The sequence below is a fragment of the Gopherus flavomarginatus genome, chromosome 4, assembly GCF_025201925.1.
Source record: "Gopherus flavomarginatus isolate rGopFla2 chromosome 4, rGopFla2.mat.asm, whole genome shotgun sequence".
In the NCBI taxonomy this organism is placed as follows: domain Eukaryota; kingdom Metazoa; phylum Chordata; order Testudines; family Testudinidae; genus Gopherus; species Gopherus flavomarginatus.
Genome location: NC_066620.1, coordinates 202,649,310 through 202,664,897, shown reverse-complemented (window position 1 = coordinate 202,664,897; position 15,588 = coordinate 202,649,310). Strand labels below are relative to the sequence as shown.

At 48.6% G+C, this 15,588-nt stretch overlaps 1 protein-coding gene across 4 annotated transcripts in view; it reads left to right on the top strand.

Annotated features, from left to right (window-relative positions):
• The window catches only part of LOC127049581 (mitochondrial uncoupling protein 4-like), a 75,678-nt gene that overhangs the window by 51,494 nt on the left and 8,596 nt on the right, over positions 1-15,588 (top strand). For 3 of the 4 annotated variants that reach the window (XR_007774013.1, XM_050950510.1, XM_050950509.1), the window contains exon 1: positions 8,771-15,587. The exons of the other annotated variant lie outside the window; for it this stretch is intronic. Coding sequence is in view for 2 of the 3 variants with exons in the window: in XM_050950510.1 (XP_050806467.1) it covers positions 8,849-15,587 (6,739 nt within the window). In the remaining variant the exon portion in view is untranslated. Of the gene's footprint in view, positions 1-8,770; position 15,588 lie in introns of those variants that run through there. 4 annotated transcript variants of the gene reach the window in all.

Below are 15,588 nucleotides of genomic sequence, written 5' to 3'. Positions count from 1 at the left end.
GCTGAGGATGAGACTTGACTGAGCTCTAGGTAGTTCTATAGAACATGTACCTTTTTAATCGTGCATTATACATGTTCTGTGGATAAAAGACTCGAGGTGTAAATTTTGGAGCCTTTCATTAGAATAAGACACACACGCACAGTAAAGGAAAATCTCCTGTAGCTACCTCTTCATTAGAAGTCTGTCATTTCTTAGCAAACCAAGCATTAAGTACTAGGTGCTGTAATAGGTTAATACAGTAGATTCAGCTGTGCAGACCTGGCCTCAGATATGTTTGATATAACATGTGAAAGAAATTGATAGGCTCAACTTATTTCTCAATGGATGTTTACCCATTTCACACCACCACTACCTGCTTGGACACACTACTGTGCTATTGATGAAATTCACCAGTACAGAGGGAATCACAATGACTAGAGATTGCTTAAGTCCCACAGCAGGTCTTTTGGACAGAGGTGTCTTTTGAGAACTCCAGGGGTAAGTTAGCAGGTCAGGACTAATTTGTACCAGCAGAACTTTGTGTAAAAACATGTATAGTACCTGCCCTCAGTCTGCCTCGATCAGGGCGGGCAAATTTTTGGCCTGAGGGCCGCATCTGGTTTCCAAAATTGTATGGAGGGCCGGTTAGCGGAGTTTGTACCTCCCCAAACAGCCAGGCGTGGCCTGGTCCCTGCCCCCTATCTGCTCCCCTGCCCCCCGCTGCTTGCCCCCTGACAGCCCCCTGTCCCCTGATGACTCATGCCCCATCCAACCCTCCCCGTTCCCTGTCCCAACAGCTCCCGGACCCTCTGCCGCCCCATCCAACCCCGTCTCCTTCCTGACTGCCCCCCGGGACCTCTGCCCCATCCAACTATCCCTTCTCCCTGTCCCCTGACTGTCCCCAGAACCCCTGCCCCTGACTGCCCCCCGCTGCTCCATCCAACCCCCTCTCCCCTTCCTGACTGCCCTCCCGGGACCCCTGCCCCCATTCAACCCCCATTCCCCGCCCTCTCACCACTTCGACCCCATCCACACCCCCGCGACCACCACCCCGAACGCCCTTGCCTGCTATCCAACCCCCCCCCCCCGCTCTCTGCCCCCTTACCATGCTGCCTGGAGCACCAGTGGCTGGCGGTGCTACAGCTGTGCTGCCTAGAGCAGCAGAACAGGCAGCCACCGCGCCACCCGGCTGGAGCCAGCCACACCACTGCACAGCACAGAGCACCAGGTCAGGCTGCGGCTCTGCAGCTGTGCTGCCCTAGGAGCTTGCAGCCCTGCCACCCAGAGCACTGTGCCAGCGGTGGGGTGAGCTGAGGCTGTGGGGGAGGAGGAACAGCAGGGGAGAGGCTGGGGGCAAGCCTCCCAGGGCAAGAGCTCAGGGGCTGGGCAGGAGGGTCCTGTGGGCCACAGTTGCCCACCTCTGGCCTACATGTTTCTGGATTCTCGATCATAAACACAAAATGTTTTCAATCTACAAATTGTTCAATGATGTTATGAACATTTTGAGTATCTTAATCAGATTGGATGGAAACTGAACAACATCCTGCAGTTGGAGGATGAAAACTATAGCCTGTCTAACCAGACACCCTCCAAATACTGTCTGGATTGCAGAGGAGAGGGGAGGATACAACCAGCTGACACTGGCCAACATTTGGATAGTATGCTGGAACACAAAGTGCAAGCCTGCTCTGAAAAATTGCTCTGTAAGAATGTAAGGTCCTGTGTTCATGTCTCAGTGTCTTTGATGTCAAATGTTTTCTGTTCATAAGTAGAATTTTTTTTCCTAACTGTCCTGAAAACTCAGCCTGAATTCCTTATTTCTCACACATCATCACAATCAATAATAAATCTGCAGGCAAAATTCTGCCCTCACCTTCAATGGCCCTGCAAGTCTGGCCACCCAAATAGACGTATCTCTTCAGATGCTATGTTTACAGTCACTTTTCAGTGTATTACAGCATTTTGATGAAAGACACTGTTTGGCTTTTACTAAAGCTGTACCTAGGGAAGAAATATTTAAGGAAGAAGCATAATGCTTAATAAAGTTTAATATTGATGGCAGGAATCTGGCATGCTTTATGTTTACAAATAAATTAAAATGTAAGTATTAAAAGTTGTAAGTACATTAAGTGTCAAATACACTAATGCATAGTAATAAACACCCAGGCCACAATGTTCAAACATAGGTTCCCCAAGTTAGACACTTAAATCCATTAGACATCTGAATAAACTGCTGATGTTCAGCCATGTAAAGTGGCCATAATTCTTACTTCAGTGGGAAACTAAGCATCTCTGAAAATAAGGCCACTCTTATTTAGGCGTTTTGTTTTAAACACCTATGTTTGATTTTTTTGGTGTACATTTATATGTGAGGCTACGATTTTTTCACAGAGGTCGCAGAAGTCATGGAGTCTATGACTTCCAGCAACCTCCATGACTTCAGCCCATAGCAGCCTGGAGCTGCAAGTTCCCCCTGCCTGCAGGGAAATGCAGGTAGTGGGTGGCCCCCAGAACTCTTGGGTCACTGCAGACAGTGGGAGTACCCCAGAGCTGCTGAGTGGCAGGAGGATCCTGGAGCTCCGAACCCCTACCGAATATTTTTAGAAAAAGTTATGGACAGGACACAGGCTTCCATTATTTTTTCTTTATTGCCCATGACTTTTACTAAAAATATCTGTGACAAAATCTTAACCTTGTTTATTCGTATTACTTGGTCAACATTGCCAATTATGTAGTGTATCAAATTTCTTGAAACAGTACATTTTAAATGTGAGGGACTGGCCTCATTTCTGAGCTGCATTCCTTCTCCTCTATGCCACAGAAATACAGATAGATCATCCTATCTGGGAATTCCCCAGGCTAAGGATGACTCCCTGGAGATCATAGGCGTGGTATAATACCCTTATACTCACTTGCCCCAGTTCAGCCCTGCTGCAGGGGTGTATCAGCTCTGGGGTACAGACAGTTTGTTTTGTGCATTGGCTATTCTGGGCTGTTGCAGTGGCCCACAGACAGATGTGGGAAGCTGTTTAAATTACAGCTGTCCCTGTCCTGCTAATTTACAAAAGTACTTTATGACACCTAATGGCTAATTTTAGGATCTTATTGTCCTGTGTTTTTGGGGAGCTGAGCTTAGCACTCAGCCCTCATCTTGTGTGCTTTAGAGAAATTTTACATGCTAACCATGTGATCCTGCTAGTAGAGGTGTAATACAGATTGCATCCACACAGAAACATGCTCCCAACTGTGCACTGGCATCACAACCACTGTTTGAACTGAGCAGCTGGGTGCGGCCCACAGACAATTCCCAGCACTTAACACTGAGCCCAAGCTGCAACTTACAGAGACAGGTCCCAGCATGAAATGCTTCACCCTGAGCAGTATGCAGTGCCAGGTCCCAGCATCCAACACTTCAGCTTGACCTCAAGTCGTCTGTACGCAAGTCCCATCGAGTAATGCTTCACCCTGAGGCTGAGCTCCCTGTAGAGACAGCTCCCAGAATGCAATGCTTGCTCCTCAGCCCAAACAGCTTGTAAAAGCAGGTCCCTCCCAGCATGCAATGCTCTCCCCTGATGTCAAGTAGCATGTAAACAAGCCCCACGTCATGTTTCACACCTCAGTATGAAATGCATCACCCTGAGCAGCCAGGGGCAGCCCATGAAGGCAACAGGTTGGGACAGAGCCCAGCAGGCTGTGTGTGACCCTGAGCCGGGGGAGTACAGCTGCCAGGCGCAGGCCTACCCCCAGGACTGGCGCTAGGGGTTTGAGCGCTCTAGGCGGATGGCAATTTCGCCGCCCCGCGCGCTGCTCTCGCGGCTCCGGTGGAGCTGCCGCAGTCATGCCTGCAGGAGGTCCACCGGAGCCGCATGAGCAGCCAACCGTCTGCAGGCATGACTGCGGTAGCTCCACCGGAGCCGCGGAGCACCGGACCCTCTGCAGGCGCCACTGCGGCAGTTCCACCGGAGCCGCCTACCGCCCCCTCCAGCAATTCTAAATGGTAGTGCCGGCCCTGCCTACCCCACCGCCACAGGCCTCCACCCACCCATCCTGCACCAAGTGGTATTCCTGGCCCTCACCCAGGGCCGGTGCAAGCATATTTTGCGCCCTAGGTGAAACTTCCATCTTGCTCCCCCCCCCCCCCAAAAATCACATACATTATAGACAATACACACAGAGTAACATGTTATAATTTAGAATTTATGTTTCTGCGCTTTAAGTTTAGCAAATTTAGAAACAAGTTCCTCCAAGTCAATGCTGTGAGCAATGAAAGTCATGTTCTAGTGACAAGGTAGATAGCCCAACAAGTCTTTGTTGCAACATTGATGTTCGCATGTATGTTTTTATCAATTTGAGCTTCGAGAAGCTTCGCTCACCACTGGCCACAGAAACTGGGAGAGTCTCATAGACTCATAGACTCTAGGACTGGAAGGGACCTCGAGAGGTCATCGAGTCCAGACCCCTGCCCTCATGGCAGGACCAAATACTGTCTAGACCATCCCTGATAGACATTTATCTAACCCACTCTTAAATATCTCCAGAGATGGAGATTCCACAACCTCCCTAGGCAATTTATTCCAGTGTTTAACTACCCTGACAGTTAGGAACTTTTTCCTAATATCCAACCTAAATCTCCCTTGCTGCAGTTTAAGCCCATTGCTTCTTCTATCATTGGAGGCTAAGGTGAACAAGTTTTCTCCCTCCTCCTGATGACACCCTTTTAGATACCTGAAAACTGCTATCAGGTCCCCTCTCAGTCTTCTCTTTTCCAAACTAAACAAACCCAATTCCTTCAGCCTTCCTTCATAGGTCGTGTTCTCAAGACCTTTAATCATTCTTGTTGCTCTTCTCTGGACCCTCTCCAATTTCTCCACATCTTTCTTGAAATGCGGTGCCCAGAACTGGACACAATACTCCAGTTGAGGCCTAACCAGCGCAGAGTAAAGCGGAAGAATGACTTCTCGTGTCTTGTTTACAACACACCTGTTAATGCATCCCAGAATCATGTTTGCTTTTTTTGCAACAGTATCACACTGTTGACTCATATTAAGCTTGTGGTCCACTATGACCCCTAGATCTCTTTCTGTCATACTCCTTCCTAGACAGTATCTTCCCATTCTGTATGTGTGAAACTGATTGTTCCTTCCTAGGTGGAGCACTTTGCATTTATCTTTATTAAACTTCATCCTGTTTACCTCAGACCATTTCTCCAATTTGTCCAGATCATTTTGCATTTTGACCCTGTCCTCCAAAGCAGTTGCAATCCCTCCCAGTTTGGTATCGTCCGCAAACTTAATAAGCGTACTTTCTATGCCAACATCTAAATCATTGATGAAGATATTGAACAGAACCGGTCCCAAAACAGACCCCTGCGGAACCCCACTTGTTATACCTTTCCAGCAGGATTGAGAGCCATTAACAACTACTCTCTGAGTACGGTTATCCAGCCAGTTATGCACCCACCTTATAGTAGCCCCATCTAAATTGTACTTTCCTAGTTTATCTATAAGGATATCATGCGAGACTGTATCAAATGCCTTACTAAAGTCTAGGTATATCACATCCACCGCTTCTCCCTTATCCACAAGGCTCGTTATCCTATCAAAGAACGCTATCAGATTAGTTTGACACGATTTGTTCTTTACAAATCCATGCTGGCTATTCCCTATCACCTTACCACCTTCCAAGTGTTTGCAGATGATTTCTTTGATTACCTGCTCCATTATCTTCCCTGGCACAGAAGTTAAACTAACTGGTCTGTAGTTTCCTGGGTTGTTTTTATTTCCCTTTTTATAGATGGGCACTATATTTGCCCCCTTCCAGTCTTCTGGAATCTCCCCCGTCTCCCATGATTTCCCAAAGATAATAGCTAGAGGCTCAGATACCTCTTCTATTAACTCCTTGAGTATTCTAGGATGCATTTCATCAGGCCCTGGTGACTTGCAGGCATCTAACTTTTCTAAATGATTTTTTACTTGCTCTTTTTTTATTTTATCTTCTAAACCTACCCTCTTCCCGTAAGCATTCACTATATTAGACATTCCTTCAGACTTCTCAGTGAAGACCGAAACAAAGAAGTCATTAAGCATCTCTGCCATTTCCAAGTCTCCCGTTACTGTTTCCCCCTCCTCATTGAGCAGTGGGCCTACCCTGTCCTTAGTCTTCCTCTTGCTTCTAATGTATTGATAAAAAGTCTTCTTGTTTCCCTTTATTCCCATAGCTAGTTTGAGCTCATTTTGTGCCTTTGCCTTTCTAATCTTGCCTCTGCATTCCTGTGTTATTTGCCTATATTCATCCTTCGTGATCTGACCTAGTTTCCATTTTTTATATGATGCCTTTTTATTTTGTAGGTCATGCAAGATCTCAAGGGTAAGCCAAGGTGGTCTTTTGCCACATTTTCTATCTTTCCTAACCATTGGAATAACTTGCTTTTGGGCCCTTAATAGTGTCCCTTTGAAAAACTGCCAACTTTCCTCAGTTGTTTTTCCCCTCAGTCTTAATTCCCATGGGACCTTACCTATCAGCTCTCTGAGCTTACCAAAATCTGCCTTCCTGAAATCCATTGTCTCTGTTTTGCTGTACTCCCTTCTACCCTTCCTTAGAATTGCAAACTCTATGATTTCATGATCACTTTCACCCAAGCTTCCTTCTACTTTCAAATTCTCAACAAGTTCCTCCCTATTTGTTAAAATCAAGTCTAGAACAGCTTCCTCCCTAGTAGCTTTTTCAACTTTCTGAAACAAAAAGTTGTCTGCAATGCAGTCCAGGAACTTATTGGATAGTCTGTGCCCCGCGGTGTTATTTTCCCAACATATATCTGGATAGCTGAAGTCCCCCATCACCACCATATCTTGGGCTTTGGATGATTTTGTTAGTTGTTTGAAAAAAGCCTCATCCACCTCTTCCACCTGATTAGGTGGCCTGTAGTAGACTCCCAGCACGACATCACCTGTGTTTTTTACCCCTTTTAGCCTAACCCAGAGACTCTCAACACTTCCATCTCCTATGTCCATCTCCACCTCAGTCCAAGTGTGTGCATTTTTAATATATAAGGCAACACCTCCTCCCTTTTTCCCGTCTATCCTTCCTGAGCAAACTATACCCATCCACACCAACATTCCAGTCGTGTGTATTATCCCACCAAGTTTCAGTAATGCCAATAATGTCATAGTTGTATTTATTTATTAGCACTTCCAGTTCTTCCTGCTTATTACCCATACTTCTTGCATTTGTATATAGGCATCTAAGATACTGGTTTGATCTTGCCTCCCAGCTTCGCCCTGACCCTCCTTCCTCTCTGCCATTATAGCCCGTGCTCCCTCCTGTTTCCAACCCATCTCCCAGGTCTTGTTCCCCACTTACCTGTGGGCTTTGCTCACCTGTCCCCGTCGAACCTAGTTTAAAGCCCTCCTTACTAGGTTAGCCAGTCTGTGCGCAAATAAGGCCTTTCCCCTCTTCGAAAGGTGAACGCCATCTGTTCCTAGCAGTCCTTCCTCGAATAGCAATAGAGTCAAGAGGATGCGAAGAGCAATAACTGTGTTAGGGACACTATCTGTCAGCCGGGGGTCAGGGCTGTGGGGAGGATGGGGTCAGGGGGTTTCCAGCTCAGAGAGACTGGGCTAGGAGCTGGGGGTCAGGGCTGTGGGGGGGATGGGGTCAGGGGGTTTCCAGCTCAGAAGGACTGGGCTCGGAGCTGGGGATCAGGGCTGTGGGGAGGATGGCGTCAAGGGGGTTTCCAGCTCAGAGGGACTGGGCTCAGAGCTGGGGGTCAGGGCTGTGGGGGGGATGGGATGAGATGAGGGGGTTTCCAACTCAGAGGGACTGGGCTCAGAGCTGGGGATCAGGGCTGTGGGAGGGATGGCGTCAAGGGGGTTTCCAGCTCAGAGGGACTGGGCTCGGAGCTGGGGGTCAGGGCTATGGGGTGGATGGGGTGAGGGGGGTGCCTGGGGGCACTGGGGCAGCTCAGCTCTGCAGGCTGCTGTTCTCTCCAGCCATCCAGGCACAAGGGGAGCAGCAGCAGGGACCAGCTAAGGACCAAGGGGGCAGGAGCACAGGCACCTGAGGCCGACCTGTGGGGAGGCACTTGCTAACCTTGCCCAACGCATGAGCATCTGGGTTCTCTTTCTTCCTCCACTCCACCAGACCACGGCTGAGGCTCTTTTTTTCTCCATGCCCCTCGCTGGGGCTGACGTGGAGGCTGAGCCAGGGGGCAGCCCCCGCTTTCCTCAAGAAGCCCTGGTGTTGCGCTACCCTCGCAGGGCTCCTGCCACGTGCCCTAAGCAGAGCTGTGCAGCTCTTCCCAGCCGCCGGCGCTCCCGCTGGCAACAAGAAAAACGGCACAGGCTGGAGCCCCTGCTCTGGGAGGGAGAGGGATTCTGAGCCTCTGCCTGCAGCCCAGGGATTCCCCTGGGTCAGCGCACCATGGGCAGCCCGAACCTCTGGGCTGCCCCAGCGGCGCCCTGACCCAGGGGGACCCCCTGGGCTGCCGGCTGCCGCGGCGGCGCGCTGACCCGGGGGACACCCCCGGGCTGCCGGCTGCCGCGGCGGCGCCCTGACACCCCCTTCCTCCCCGCCCCCCGCTAACAGCAAGGGCCGCCAGCCTGTACTTACCCCCCTCCCAGGCAAAATGGACCGGACCAACGCGACCTCGCTCCTAACACAAACCTCCTTGGTTTAACGGACTTTCCTTCCAGTGAAGCGCGCGGACCACCCGGCGGGTGCGGGAAGGGTCACGTGAGGAAGAACAGCCTATAACCGTGCACCGTTGTAGGCATAGCCGGTCGGCTCCGTGAGGGGCAGTTGGGGGCGGTCACGTGACTCTATACCTGAGGAACCGCCGCTAGCTCCCGTCCCGGGGCAGCCGCGCTGCGGGATGTGCTCCGTGCAGGGGATCCCCAGCCCCGGCACCACCATCAGCCTGAGGGTCTCCTTTGTGGACGTTCACCCGGAGGTGCCGCTGGTGCGGCTGTGGGGCCTGCTGGGCGAGCGGCGGGAGGAGTATGTCCGGCTGTACCAGGACATCCAGGCTAAGGCCGGGCCGCGCCTGGTCAGCGCCCCGGGAGCCGTCTGGCCGGCGGCGGGGGCCGGGCTGTGCCCGGGGGACCTGTGCCTGGTGGAACTAGGGGACCGTTGGCACCGCTGCCGGGTCGTGAGCCGCCAAGGCCAGCGCTGCCGAGTCTTCCTGCTGGACGAGGGTCACACGGTGGCGGCCGACGCCTACTACTTGGCCCGGGGCAGGGACGAATTCTTCCACCTGCCCTCCGAGGTGCTGGGCTGCCTGCTGGCCGACCTGGTGCCGCCGGGGGCCGGGGGGGCCGGGGCGGGCGGCGGGGAGCAGCCGGCCGCCAGCTGGTCGGCGGGTGCCCTGGAGTTCCTGAGCTACTTGAACGCCAAGGAGGTGTCGGGGCTGGTCCGAGAGGTGCTGATGCCACAGCGCCTGGTCCTGCTCGAGCTGCCTTGGCTGCTGGCCCAGATGCACCGCCTGGGCCTGGGCAAGCAGGTCACTCCCAGCTGCTTCCGAGCCCTGGCCAAGCGCTGCCTGGCAACGCCCCGCCAGCCCAAGCCGGAGCCCCCCGGCCCTACTTCGGCTCAGCAATATCCTGTTGCTACCACTCCCCAGCCGGGCCCGGCCGCCCTGGATTTCTTCTACCCACGGCTGCAACTGGGGGTGACTGAGCCGGTGCTGGTGACCCAGATCTCCGACCCCCACCGCGTCTATTGCCAGCTGCAGAGTCTTTCTCAGGAGATCCAGCGCCTCTCGGACTCCTTGCACCAGATCTACGAGATGGTGGCCAGGCGGGAGCAGGAACCGCTCCCCAAGCTGGGCTCCCCTTGCGCTGCACGCGGCATAGACGGGCGCTGGTACCGCGCGCTGTTGCTGGAGATCTTCCCCGAGGAGCAGGGTCGGCTAGTGGCCCAGGTGATCTGCGTGGACTACGGCAGGAAGGAATTCGTCACCAGGGCTAACCTCCGCCGTCTGCCCCTGGAGTGTTTCCGCATGCCGGTAGTGACCTACCCGTGCGCCCTGCAGGGCATCTCAGACGGGGGCTGCGGCTGGTCCCGCTCCCAGCTCAGTGGGCTCAAGGCGCTGCTGCTGGGCAAGGCGGTGAGCGCCCGCATCGAAGCCTACAATCCCTTCGAGCACCTCTACTACGTGAACCTGTATGGGGAGAACGGCCTCAACCTGAACTGCCTCTACGGCGTGCAGACCCGCTGTCTGGCCCACAGGTTGCTGCAGGGCGGCCAGGGAGCGCAGGAGCGGCCGGAAGAGGAGGACGCCGCCCCTCCTAAGGAGCCGGGGCCACCGGCGGACACACTCCCTGCAACTGCGGCTCCGAGGGACCCGGCCACTACCCACCTGCCGGGCGTGCGGGTGAAGGTGGGAGTGTTCTACCATGCCCGGGTCTCCTTCGTCAGAGACCCGTCTGAGTTCTGGCTGCGGCTGAAGGAGCACCTCCTGCCCTTCAGCCAGCTGATGCGGAGCATGAGCGACTTCTACTCCCGAGCCCAGAAGCTGGACGTCATCGTCCTGGAGCCCCAGCCGAGAGCCCTGTGCTGCGCCAAGTGGAAGGAGAATGCCTACTATCGGGCCGTTATCACCAGCGTGCTGGGGAACGGGGTGGAAGTGCACCTGGTGGATAGAGGCAACAGGGAGATCTTGGACTGGTATGAGGTGAAGGAGCTGCTACCTCAGTTCAGGGAGCTGCCTGCTGTAGCTCTGAAGTGCTGTTTGGCAGATGTCTGTCCCCTGGGAGAGACATGGAGTAAAGAGACTGTGGCTCACTTTAAAAGGACAGTGCAGAGTAAAGAGCTGATGATCCAGGTGTTGGGTATGCAGGGTGACAAGCATATGATTGAAGTTTTTGATCAGTCTCAAACAGGGGAGAAAAATATAAGCAAAATTTTATCCCAAGGAGGCTATGCAAAATTCCAAGGGGCTGATATTCCAGAGACTCTTCAGAAGTTATCTGCTCAGTCTCTGAGGCAGGATCCCAAAGAACATGCTGGCGAGGGGGAGATAGTGTGTTCAACAGCCAGGAAGAGTGGAATGCAAACCAAAACAGTAAGAGACAATATAGTGCTGAATCACTCTATGCCTTTGACAGTCAAAGACCAGCCTACTGCAGAAACTTGCCATTTATCAAGTGACTCAGCTCCTGATGAAAAAAAAATTAAGGGAAACCTAAATCTGCCCTCCTCTCTTATACAGTACTACTTGGAAATAAAACCAGGATCTCCTTATGAAGGTCAGCTGGAAGTTGGTAGTACAGTTCAGGTGGTAATATCCTATGCTGAAAGTCCTGGCTACTTTTGGTGTCAGTTGAGTAGAAACAGTCAAGAACTTAAGTCATTAATGGCTGAAATTCAGGATTATTGCAAGACTTCAGCACAGCCACATCGTTGGGCAAGTCCAGTGTGTTTAGCTAAGTATTCAGGGGATGAGAAATGGTACAGAGCTTTGATTATTAGTGGAGAGTGTTCTACAGAACAGGTAGAAGTAATATATGTTGACTATGGGAACAAGGAGCTGGTTTCTGTAGAGAATCTCTGCTCAATTAATGCAAACTTTCTGAAATTAAAGGCTCAGGCTTTCAGATGCAGCCTTTACAATTTAATCCAACCAAATGGTCAGGATCCTTTTGTCTGGGATGAAGAAGCAATCCTAGCTTTTCAGGAGTTTGTTGATCGCAGAGCAGATCATTTGGAACTGAAGTGTACAATATTTGCTCTAGCTGCCATAAACAATAAAGAGCTGTTTAATGTTGTGGACTTAATTACGCCTTTTCAGAGTGTGTGCCATTTTTTAACCGAGAAAGGGTTGGCCAGACCTGTACCACCTCAAAAACCTCTGGCATCCTCCGTTCAGCTACACTCTTACTATTATTCTCCACATGACATCAAAATTGGAAGTGAAGAAGAAATTTATGTAACACATGTTGACAATCCATGGAAATTTTACTGCCAACTTGCCAGAAGTGCAAATGTCCTAGAACAGCTCACAAATAACATTGGTCGACTAAGCAAAGTACTGCACAGTTTAAAAATGTCACAAAACCCTGGAAACCTGTATCTTGCAAGGTATACTGACAACCAGTGGTACAGAGGAGCAGTTTTGAAAACCAAGCCTAATAAAGAAGTCTTCTTTGTAGATTTTGGGAATATACAGGTGGTAAAGAAAGAAGACTTGATTCCTGTACCCAATGATGCATACGATATCTTGCTTTTGCCAATGCAAGCCATAAAATGTTCACTATCTGATATCCCTAATGTACCGAAAGAAGCTACCACATGGTTTGAAACCGCTGTCTTGGATAAGCCTTTAAAGATGATAGTGGTAGCAAAAGAATCTGATGGAAAGCTGATAGTTGAACTGTATGATGGCAATATTCAAATTAATGCAAAAATGAAAGAGGGTTTAAGCTTACCAAGAAACAGCGAGTCTAACAAATATGTAGAAAATGAAATTCTACACTCTAAAAACATAAATGCCAAAGAAGAGAAGAATGAAAACATGAAGTCATCAGCACTATACATGAGACAGTCTGAGAATAAAACTTGGAGATCTGAACTCCAAGGAGAAGAGTACAATACCAAGAAAAGTTTTGTATGTAAGGATGTGAAACACTTCCAACCTGCTGCAAAAAGAGAGTTGTCAACCAAGTTTCTAGGATCTGTGGAAAGATTTAACAGTAACAACGTTTTTCCATCAGCAAGTACTTCCTTAGTAGGTAAAAAAGTAGGTGAAAATAAATCTTTACCCTTTATAAAGAAAGAGATAAAGTCTGATACTGTTAATCCTGATACTGTTAAAACTAGAAATCAAGGAGAAAATAGTACACTTTTTCCACTTAAAAGCATATGTGACTTGCCTGCAAGGAACTTAGTGCCTGGTCTGAAAACTTTAGTATACATTTCTCATGTAAATAACCCTTCAGATTTTTATATTCAATTAGCAAGTGATGAGCCTGAACTTAACAGTATTTCAGAAGGATTAAACAATAAAACAGGAACAGAGGGTCTCGGTCAACAACAGGTGCAAGTAGGAGACTTAATTTGTGCAGTTTTTTCAGAAGACGGCTTGTGGTATCGAGCTGTAGTAAAAGAAAAACTATCTGAAGAACAGATAAGTGTACAATATATAGATTATGGCAACACTTCTGTCGTTAATATTTGTGAAACAAGTAGACTGCTTGAAAAATATTCATCAGTTCCAATGATGAGTATTCATTCCTCGTTGGCTGGAATTCAGTCTAAACAGTTTACAGATTGGACACAGGAAGCAGTGAGTTATTTTTCAGAAAAAACAAGTGAAGTTCAAATAAACTGTGAATTTGTAGAGAAACTCAAAGACAGATGGGAAATTGTTCTCTATGATGAGAAAGGTATGATAGCAGTGGATCTGATTAATGAAACCTTTGGAATGAGAGAAGAATCTCAGTCAACAGAAGCACTTGACAGAAGAGAGAGTGGTGCTGATGTGGCAAATCAGTGTGAACCTCTGCCTTTTGATGAGAACAATAAAGCTTCTAGTATAACTGACACTAAATCATTCTTCTGGAAGACTCCAGAGGTAGCTCAGACTGTAGAAACCTATGTCACTTCAGTAAAGGGCCCAGAATACTTTTGGTGTCAGATGGCTGACCCAGAAAATATAAACTACTTAGAAAAAAAACTACAGGAAACTGGAGAACTTGAAATAAGCAGTGTTGATGACTTCAGATCTAGTATTAGAAGTGGTGATATTTGCATAGCAAAGTATAGTGAAGATGGAAAATTTTACAGAGCAAAAGTTAGCAGCATAAAAGATAACGACCTAACTGTCAGACATGTGGATTATGGATCTGAGGAACTTGTTGGCAGAGAGATGATTAGACAAATTCCTGATCTGTTGCTTACAATACCTATGCAAGCTTTTCCATGCTGTCTATCTGGATTTAATTCCCCAGAGGGTTCATGGAGTAATGAAGCAAAAGACAAGTTCTATGACATGACTGCAGAATATTTACTAGCGGTCACAGTAATGGAAATACAAAAGGATAACTCTTCTGAAATTCCCTTATCTGTTGTTAAAGTGGAATGTAATGGAAAAAACATCAATGAGGAGATGAAATGTTTTTGGAAGTTTAACACTGACATGACTTTGGCAAACATTCAGAATGATTTCAGTGAAAAGAATGAGGGTCCAGGGACAGATAATACAGATGCTGTTTGCCTTGAAAAAGCTGTGGCTTCTACTGGAGATGCCGAGCAGGAAAATAGTGCTCTGCAGGATGCTTCACTTCGTGCAGAACCATTGCACCTGACAGACAATGGATGTCAAAATACTGCAGAAATTGAAGAAAAAGTGATTCTCAAAACTGCTAATGAGCATCAGACCAATTTTGAAATACTTAATAAAGCAGAGACTGCTTTATTGAAAAAAGAGAGTGATAGCAAAACAAGGATATATGTAGAACCAAAAACATCTGAACCACAGCTTCTTGCCAGTAATGAAACAAAGGACTTAGATCTTGAGCCATTTGAAGCACAGTTCTTGGAGGATAATGAACTCAAAGCAGAGATGTTAGAATTATCACTTGAAGTACAGTCTTTCCTGGGTGAAGAAAGAAAAGAGCTCTTGAAACTTCCATCAGCTGAGGTGCAGCCTTCCCTGGATGAGAATGTGAAGCTGTTGGAAATGAAGCAGTTACAAATGCACTCTTCACTTGATGAACTAAAAAAGCTCTTACTGGAGTTAGAGTCACTCGAAGGGCACCCTTCCTTGGGTGACAAAATAAAAGAAGAGGTGCTGGAACCGGAGTCACTAGAAATGCAGACTTCCTTGACTGATGAAACAAAGAAAAAATTGTCAGAACTGGAATCACTCCAAGTACAGCCTTTGGATGATGAAACGGGGGAGCTAATGAACCTGAAATCACTTGAAGTGTCACCTTCATTTAGTAATAGAGAGAATTGGTTGGAAATGGAGTCATCACTTCAAATACAACCTGTATGCGGAGATGAAAGAGGGAAACTATTTGAACTGATACCATGTGAGGTACAGATTTCCTTGGGAGAAGAAACAAAGGAGAGAGTGGATTGGGACTTGGACTTGCTTGAAGTTCATCAAGTGAAAGCTGCACCAACTGAGTTGGAAGTGGAATCTTCCCTAGTAAAAACTTTACTTAGTAATGGAGCCAGGAAGGAGCTGGAACCAGAGATGCAAAAAGTCCAGTCTTTGCTTAGTGCGGAAAGAAAAGAGGTATTGGAACTGTTGCCATCGGAAGTGCAGGCTTCTCTTGGTGATGAAACTAGGAAGGACCCGTTAGAGTTGGAACCATCTATTTTAGAGCTTTCATTCCTCAAAACTGACTTAAAAAAGCAAGTGTCTACTTGCCCTGTAGAGCTGTGTGGTGTAGGAAAAGCTGATAGCAGAGGTGAAAAATGTAAAAAATGGCTAACACTGCAAGAGAAGAGTTGTGCAGAACAGATGAAACCAGACTTACATGAAGTGTTCAGAGAGTATAAAACTACCCTTGTGACTGGGGAGTCCTTGAGGCATAAACCGTCAGATGAAGAAGAAATTGAAATAAGAGAAAAGCAGGATGGAACTTTAGCTGGTCATGGTGCAGG